Below are 9,620 nucleotides of genomic sequence, written 5' to 3' on the forward strand. Positions count from 1 at the left end.
GACTGGAGATAAGGCATATGGCCCCTGGCACATTCCATTTTCCACACCCAAAGAGATGCATCAAAGTTGAGGAGGAACAAAGCCAAGGAAATGCAAGCCACAAGCCCCCCTCCCAGCAGAGGAAAAATCTCCCCCCTCCCACTAGTATGGCAGAGCCCCAAAAAGAAAGCTTGAGGGGGTTTCTGACAGATACAATATCCTGGTATGTATTTAAAGCCAGATAAATTATTGAAGATACATAAGGGTGTTTTGAATGATTGTTGGATATACAACTATAAAGAAGGTACTTTTTATCATATGTAGTGGATGGGAGATAAGGCAAAGAAATATTGAGAATAGATTCATTTACAATTCATAGGATTCTAAAAATGGATGTACAGTGGAAACTGGACATTTTTCTATTGGGACTACTAGATGAAGAAATGATAAAAAATGGAATGTTGTTGTATATGTTGATGGTTGCAAGAATTCTATATGCTCCCAAAATGGAAAGAAGTGTCAACTCCTACAAAGGAGAAATGGATCAAAAGTATAATGAAACTGGCAGAGATGGTGAAGTTGACTACACTAATTAGGGAAAATAATGTAAATAGTTTTGTTGTTACTTGGATACAGCTTCTGGACTTTGGCATGAAAGAGATAAAAATAAAACTTCAATGATTAAGTGGATTATTGTTATAGAAATACCCAGGTAATATTTGATTTATGACCACAATTGAGCCCAACATTTCCATTGCAAAGTAAGACAGTTGTTAAGTGAGTTTTGCCCCATTTAAGACTTTACTTGCCACAGTTATTAAGTGAATCACTGCAGTTGTTAAGTTAGTAACATGGTTGTTAAATGAATATAGCTTCCCTATTGACTTTCTTGTCAGAAGGTTGCAAAGGGTGATCACATGACCCGGGACACTGCAACTCTCATAAATATATGCCAGTGCCAAGCATCCGAATTTTGATCATGTGACCATGGGGATGCTGCAACAGTCATGTAAAAAATGGTCATAAGTCACTTTTTTCAGTGCCTAACTTTAAACAGTCACTAAATAAATGATTCTAAGTTGAGGACTACCCGTCTTAACTATTTGCTATAAGTAAAATGCTGATATTATAACTGTATTTGGTATCTTACTGCAATGAAAGAAGTTGGAAGCTATTGCTTTTGGGTTTTTTTCTTATTTTCTTCCATGTCACCCCCTCTGTCCTCTTTCCTTTCCCTTTTTTCCATTATCTTTATTTTTGTTTGTATTGTATAGTAAGGAAAAAACTTTTTAATAAATATGTAAAGAAAAGATTACATATATCTTATTTTCATGCACATAAAAGTTCTAGACATTGGGTATACATTTCTTAAGTATTTGTCTTGTGACAAATGTGATTAAAAATAATGTAATTGCAAGGTTGATTAGTTTGAACAGCCTTCCCAAATGTATTCGAGGAATTTTTAAAAACATTTTTATTTTATTCAAAACATTAAAATACAAACTCCCAAAAAAGAAAACAAATAGAAAAACAAAGCAAAGCTAAACAAGACTACATAAAAAAGTGCATAAAAAAACAAACATATACATAAATTGTTCCCCCTAGTTCAGGGGTAGGCAATCTTGGCTCTTTTATGACTCTGGGAGTTGAAGTCCACGAGTCATAAAAGAGCCAAGATTGCCTACCCCAGCCCTAGTTGAATACTGATAAATATATTTAAAAGATAATAATTCCTCCTGTCTTGTGAAGCAGGCATACAACTTGTAAATTTCTACACTATTTACCCAACCCACTTAGCCTAACATCTATCTAGTACATGAAAATGTAATTAGCAGGTAAAACTAACAGCTAAATTAAACTTCTAAACCCTCTGTTTACAATCTTGCAAGGACTTGCCTCAGCTGTCCCCTCAGGAAAGCACAACTCAAGAAACAGGCATTGTTTCAAAGGATCTTTTACTGAAAGAAAGTGATTGCAGATTAAAAAAAAATTGAAGTTCCTGTGCAAGAGCATTAAGCTAAAAATCACATTTCTTCAGCCTAACCCCAATGCCCGAGTCCATCAGGAGCCAATCCGCTGGCGTGAAGGTGAACTTCAAGCTGAAAAGATGATAACTGGCTATTTCCCAGGTGCCTCATTCTTGCCAGACGGCAGGAGTGAAACCAGATGGCCCTGAGGTTATTCCCCCCTCCCTTAATTCCCATGTAGATACATCAAAGCAAAAGCAGAAACAATGCAGGAAATACAGAAACATTATCAATCCACACCAATTTGTGCTCCCCCTCCCCTTAGTTAGCAGTGTTCCGAAGGGACCTGACATACTGCTCCTAGAAGAGAAGATCCACCTGGAGAAGAGAAAAATAACAAAGGGGGAAAAAGAAATAGTGGCTAGGTGTTTATTTAGGTTTATCAGGGTAATGGTCATGAAAGCATTTAATTACTCTAGGGCAGGGCTTTTCAACCAGTGGTACGGGTACCACCTGTGGTACATTGGCACTTGACAGGTGGTACGCAACTATCCTAGAAAAGTAGCAGGGGAGGGGAGTGAGCTGAACCGGTGGCAGCACCACACAAACCTGAGCGAGAGATGGCTGGAGCTGCAGGGCTGTCAGGGCTCAGCGGAAGCGCCAGGATCAGTGCCGCTTTCCAGCTGATTGGTGCTCCTTCGGGGCTGTCAGGGCTCAGTGGAAGCGCCAGGATCAGCGCCAGATTCCAGCTGGAGCTCAGCGCTGATCCTAGTGCTTCTGCTGAGCCCAGAAGCACCAATCAGCTGGAAAACAGCACTGATCCTGGTGCTTCTGCTAAGCCCAGAAGAAGCACCGATCAGCTGGAATGTTGCAGCATCTCCAGAGTCTTGTGATTTACATTTAGATGCTTGGCAACTGATTCATATTTATGATGGTCACAGTGTCCCAGGGTCATGTGAAGTGACCAAAACCTGCTGCAACCAGCCAGCAGACGGGGGGGGGGGGGAATAAAAACCAAACACCCCCACCCCACCCCCGCTGGCAATCCTCAACAGAAATGCTCACAAAAATGAAAACCTCGGACAGGAGGAAGAGCACCGCCGGGTGAGCAGACAGGTGTCTTGCTTGGCTGTGGCTTGGGGGGCACTTTTCTCAGTGCCACTATAACTTCGACAGTCACTAAGTCGAGGACTACCTGTACTTTATCACTTTTTTCCTTTTTTTTTTGGTCATCAAGTTTTTGACACCTTGCTAGGCGACTGGTGGTACTCGGATATTGCCATATCCTGAAAATGGTACAATGGGCGAAAAGGTTGAAAAGCCCTGCTCTAGGGGCTTTTACATGATTCTTTTGCGTCCACTCAGGCTGAGCCCCAGGGAGATCTTTCCACATTACTAGGTACTGGGTGACTCCCCAATGTGTGCGTGAGTCTAGGATTTTCTTAATCTTGAAATGCTGTTCTACCTCCACCATAATAGGCTCCAGGACTGGAGGGGGGTGCCAGCCTTAAGGGCGAGACCACTTCTAATTTAAGGAGACTGCACTGGAACACTGGGTGGACTTTTCTCAGTGATTTTGGTAATTCTAATTCCTCCATGACTCTCAGCTCGGAGTTCTCACAACCCTTTCACACCTCTGGATTGGTTCTCTATGGACTGGGCAGTTGGGAGGGGTTTGACCAATGGGATTTAACCTAACGTTTGTGCGGGAAATTTAGATCCTGCCTGCTTTCTCTGCAATCACTATCTCAATAAAAGATCCTTTGAAATGCTGTCTGCTTCAAGAGTTCGACTTTCTTTCTTTTTATTTATAAATTTTATTAGTTTTTAAAACATAAATTACATAATAGTCAATTAACAGTGTGTTTGCTTAGTTTACATGTTCAACTTTCTTGAGGGAATAGCTGAGGCGAGACCTTACAGCAGCATTCCAAAGGGACCTGAAAAATCTATTATATTTCACTTGCACAAAGTCCACAACAGCTTCTGGTTTACCAAGTCACAACAATCATTGTCTCTGGCCATCCAGGATCAGATATCTTTGATTGATTCTTACTGTATTTCCCTGAAAGGGCTACCCCGAAAATAAGCCCTAGCTTGATTTTTAGGGGTGGGCCTAATATAAGCCCTACCCCCAAAATAAGCCCTAGTTTTGCTGTGAGGCACACACTTAAAAATCAAACTAGGGCAGGGGTAGGGGTTTGGAGCTGCCCCACGTGCCCCACACCCAGTATCTTGCAGCCAGGCCTCTCCTTGCCGGCCCACTTCTTCTGCGGTGTCTTCTGCAGCCAGGCCTGCATTTCTCAGTCACAGGCCTTTCCAGAAGGCCTGTGCAGCCAAGAACTGAGCTATGGATTCAATCCATAGCTCAGTTCTGCAAGACCTCTGCAGCCGACGACTGAGCTATGGATTGAATTCATAGCTCAATACTTGGCTGCATAGGCCTTCCGGAAAGGCCTGACTGCAAAATGCAGTCTGGAATGCAGCTGCAGAATGAAGCTGCTCCTTTGGCCCAAGAAGAAGTGGACCTGCTGGGCGGGCCTGTCGGTGCCAGAGGTGAGTAAGACATCCTCTGAAAATAAGAACTTTTTTTGCCTCCTTTTGGAGGCAAAAAAAAAAAAAAAAAGACCTGGTCTTGTTTTCGGGGAAACATGGTAATAGTAAGGCTTTTCTTTAACATGTTAAACGAGATCTTTTTTAGCAATTGGATTTTATTCCCCCATAACACAAGTCTTTGTTTTGTGTATTTCCACAGCATTTGTTGTATAAAAAAGTCTCCTATAAATTGTAAGATAACATCTCTTAACATTTGTTTTCTGATTGGATATAATAAAACCACTCAGTCTTCTTAGAAAAGTTGAGTTTATCACTAGTCAGTTCTATCAACTTTGAGTCTTTACAATCCATGCCTTTCTCGGAATCCTCTAACCAGCTTGTATTTTCCCAGTCACCTGCATTTTCAGGGCTGCCGGCAGCAAGTTACATTCTTAGCCGCCTAGTTTTAATTCCTCTTGTAGTGCTTCACTGATATCTGATTACCAGATTTTAAAATAGATAGTTAACAAAGAGTTTATCAAGTTTTTTTTATCCAAATATTCAAGCTGAACGTGTAAGTTGGAAAATATTTTTTCTGCCCAGCTTTCCTAGTAAGTGTTGTCTTGATATATTGCTTGCATTTTGACTATATTTTGATATACAGTAGTCCAAAATACTTCAGTAGTAAAACTTTTACAGGTGGAATGTTTACAGCCAGCCATAAACGGCTCCTCTCAAAGACAGGAAAACACTGTAACAATTAGGCCCCCAAAACAATGAAAAGAGCTTTTAGCAAAAAAAGAGAGATTTTTATCAGAAATTAATAAAAATTAAGACCAGAATTTTCTTAATAAATTTATAAAATATAAAATCCCTGTATGATATTAATATTTATTGTATTTATAGAATACAATATCCCTGTAAGTATGATATTGTAAGTACGATATCAAAAGTGTGATATTGATGTAAATCAAAACAGATCTCTTTCACTTCACTAAGTTGCTTTATGAGTGTGAGATATTCTTTTATAGTTTGTCTGTAAAAATGGTTATAAAATTGGCATGTTAGCAATGGATCATTAAAACATTAGGAAGAAATTAAAATTCAGTTCATGGCTATTACTCCCACAGTAGTGGACACAATAACAATCTTTCTGTATAGATCTCCTCATATGAAATATGCTGTTAAATATATTTTCAGTTAATTAACAAGGGATCACTATTTTCTTTTTTTAGTAGTAGAAGAGGTTGACAGGTTTTAGCTGGTCTCTGTGGTTAACTATAGATATTTACAGTTAAAGAATGCATTCATATAGGCATCCTTGAGTCAAAATCACAATTGGGACCAGAAATTCTGATGCTAAGCAAGGTGGTTGTTAGTGAGTTGTGCCCAATTATACAACCTTAGTTATCACAGCTGTTAAACAAATCACTGCAGTTGTCAAGTGAATCACACATTGGTCATTAAACGAATTTGACTTCACCATTGACTTTGCTTGTTGGAAACTATCTGGGAAGATCACAAATGTTGATTATGTGACTCCAAATGCTGCAACCTTTGTAAATATATGCTGGTTGTCAATTGCCCAAATTTTGATCACATGACTGGAGATGCTCTATCAGTTGTAAATATGAGGACCAGTCATAAGTTACTTTTCCAGTGATATTGTAACTTTGAATGGTCACTAAACAAATGTTTGTAAATGGAGGACCATCTTACTATGAGACCAAGCGTATGGCTCATCCCAGCTGAGATGAGAGCCTATCTGTTTGCTGTAGAATCAAGTTGACATGAACTCAGACAACAGCATATTAAACTGTAAGCACAGGCATGCCCATGAGTTTTGCCAGGACAAAATTTTCTGGGAAATCTGGTAAAGAGGGATATTCCACAATATGCTAGAACCACTTTGGTTTATTTATTCACCTGATGCCAAAATCCTAGCACAGCCCATGCCCACCCCGGATCCGCAAAGGCAAAAAACATCGTGATATGTCATGATATGTAAATGTGACGCAATCGAGTTTGATATCTGTGAGATGTGGCAGTAAAATAAATAATGCTTGGTTCTTGAGAGAGAAGGTTGATCATGTTGTATTAAAAAGGTTTGTTATATTTTAACAATAGGGAAAATGTCTTTTCTAGGAAATCAATTCATCTGTAGTAATTTCTTCTGAAAAGTGATGCAGAGATTTTCATGAGGGATTGCTTTTGTGTATTCTATTCAGTATTCATTTGTAATATGTAATTTTTTAAAGCTTGTATGCAGAGCTACATTATGGATTTTTGTTTGATATTGTAAACTTTCTTAGTGTTTTCTATTTTAGATGGAGCTCTCTGCAAAAGTTACAATAGTCAGGGTGACAATAAATTCCTCTTATTTGCATTTTTATTAAAGGTGAGAGTTTATCATATAGTGAGTAAGGTGTGAAGCAATAGTAGATATGGCTTTTTCCTGAATCAGGCAGGTGTAGCCATTCTGGTATCGAGGCTGAGGTGATTCACAGAGGCACTTATGAAACTGGGAGTGGTTTTTTTTATATTCAGGAAGAAACGGGGGTTCATAATTATTTTATTCTGTAGAGACCTGTATATAGCTACAGCAGCTGCATGCTGCTTTGCGTAAAAATTTAAACAAGTTTTCTTGGGTAGAACTTTGCTGTTAACGATCTGTTTTCTTTGCTTTCTTTCAGTCTCATCAGAATTCAAAATGCAACAGCTGGTTTCTTGTCTGGGTGTATGGTTTTTCCTACAGCTTCCCAACCTTGGTTCTGGAACACGTGTAGTCTACAAAGTACAGGAAGAGCAGCCACCCAATACACTCATTGGAAGTCTGGCAGCAGACTATGGCTTCCCAGATGTAGGGCATCTCTATAAATTAGAAGTGGGTGCCCCCTATCTACGTGTTGATGGCAAGACTGGTGATATCTACACCACAGAAACTTCCATTGATCGGGAAAGCCTGAGAGAGTGCCAGCACTTGTTCCCAGGAGATCCTTGTTTTCTGGAGTTTGAGGTTTCTATCACAGACCTGATGAACAATAGCCCTCGCCTACTAGAGGGACAGATTGAAGTGATGGACATCAATGACAATACACCCAACTTTGCATCTCCTGTCATCACACTAGCCATTCCTGAAAATACCAACATTGGTGCACTTTTCCCTATTCCATTGGCCATGGATCGTGATGCTGGTGCCAATGGTGTTGCTTCCTATGAGCTCATGCCTGGTTCAGATGCCCAAAAACTTTTTGGCTTGCAAGTAGCAGAGGATCAAGATGAGAAACAGCCACAACTAATTGTAATGGGAAACCTAGACCGAGAGCAGTCAGAGTCCTATGACTTAACTATCCGTGTTCAAGATGGGGGTAGCCCACCTCGTGCTAGCAGCGCTTTGTTGCGAATCACCATTCTGGACATGAATGATAATGCACCGAAGTTTGAGAAACCATTGTATGAGGCTGAACTTTCAGAAAATAGTCCTATTGGTCACTCTGTACTGCAGGTGAGCCCTTTTTCAATAGAAGAGTCTAAACATACATAATTCTGGATTTAGAGTTTGAGTACCTATTAATTTCAAAATATGAAAAGGATGATGTATTTAGGTATTTTACATGTGTTACTTATTACTTTCCTAACATTTTAGAGACAAGATGTTATTGGATGTTTGGATTAGTCAAAAGCTTTTGCAAACAATACTCCTGGAGGATGGGAGCTGGAAAAATGAGTTAATTTCTGCAGTCAAATTCACTGGAATTAATGGGGAGGGAAAAGCATATATTTTTCCTTTTTCTCAACTTCTGATCATATAGTTTACTGTTCCAATATCACTTACAACTACTAGTGCCATCAACAATAGCACTAGATTCCACCTGGTTACATCAGAAGGCAGGGCAGTAAGATTCCATCCTTCAGCATGACAGAGATCAGCCATTGTTTTCCTGATAACCAATTCCATTAAATATGGTTTTGTCTTTTGCATTATTTTTATCACACTATAAATGTAAATATGGGTAAATATTTCTCCTCTGAGGCTTATATATTCAGGAATAATAAATATTTTTGGCCAGATAAGAAATGGTCTTAGTTGACATTGGAATTAAGGAGAAACTTCCTAATAGTGAGGACAATTAACAGGTGGAACAGCTTGCCATCAGAAGTTGTGGGTGCTTCATCACTGGAAGTTTTTAAGAAGAGATTGGACAGTCAGTTGTCTGAAATGGTATAAGGTCTCCTGCTTGAGCAGGGGGCTGGACTAGAAGACCTCCAAGGTCCCTTCCACCTCTATTCTGATTGATTGACATTTGGCTAAATCAAAGCCATCTTTTCCTATCTTAAATCATTACCACAATCAGTGCTTTTTTTGTAAAAACAAAAGGTGCCGGAACTCACACATGTCATACAATCCGCCTTGTCTACCCTACAAGGTTCTATCCAAAAAAGGTGCCGGCACTCAATTCTGGGCGTTCTATGACAAAAAAAGCTCTGACCACAACTACTCCTTTCTTAGTGATTTTGAGGCATAGACATTATGTGGGGATAACTTTAACTCATCTTACTCACTTATCCATATTCAAATCCATGAACTGAGCCCTCCATTCATACACTTAAATCTTTACATGTTTAAGAGAACAAAAGGGCAGTCCAATCCTCTGCTCAAGCAAAAGACCCTATACCATTTCAGACAAATGGCTGTCCAATCTCTTCTTAAAAACCTCCAGTGATTAAGTAGTCACAACTTCTGGAGGCAAGCCATTCCATTGAAAAATTGTTCTCATCGACAGGAAAGTTTTCCTTATTTCCAGGTATAATCTCTCTTTGATTAGTTTCCATCCATTTCTTCTTTTTTTTTTTTTTTCCAGAAAATTTTTTTATTATTTTCATCAATACAGAAAAAAAAAAGTTTTATACATCACAAGTAACACATATTTCTAACCCCTCCCCCGAGACTTCCCGAACCAATCCCAGGATAATATTCAACTACAAGTAAGCATATATCAACATCTCTAACTCCTCCAAATATATTGACCTACATAAACCGGTGAAATATATATATAATAAAAAATAAAAAAAAACAAATTAATTAAAAACCTAGATTATATTCCACCACTCTATGCTTCTTTTGAATATAAACAATCC

At 39.1% G+C, this 9,620-nt stretch overlaps 1 protein-coding gene across 1 annotated transcript in view; it reads left to right on the forward strand.

The window, feature by feature from the left end:
- Window positions 1–7,176: 7,176 nt before the first annotated feature.
- Window positions 7,177–9,620, forward strand: part of PCDH1 (protocadherin 1) — a 218,806-nt gene continuing 216,362 nt past the window's right edge. The window contains exon 1 of the mRNA XM_015817421.2: window positions 7,177–7,986. Coding sequence (XP_015672907.2) covers window positions 7,192–7,986 — 795 coding nt within the window. The 5' untranslated portion in view covers window positions 7,177–7,191. The remainder of the gene's footprint in view (window positions 7,987–9,620) is intronic.

This window comes from Protobothrops mucrosquamatus, unplaced genomic scaffold (assembly GCF_001527695.2).
Source record: "Protobothrops mucrosquamatus isolate PMUCROS unplaced genomic scaffold, P.Mucros_1.0 scaffold586, whole genome shotgun sequence".
Taxonomy (NCBI): Eukaryota; Metazoa; Chordata; class Lepidosauria; order Squamata; family Viperidae; genus Protobothrops; species Protobothrops mucrosquamatus.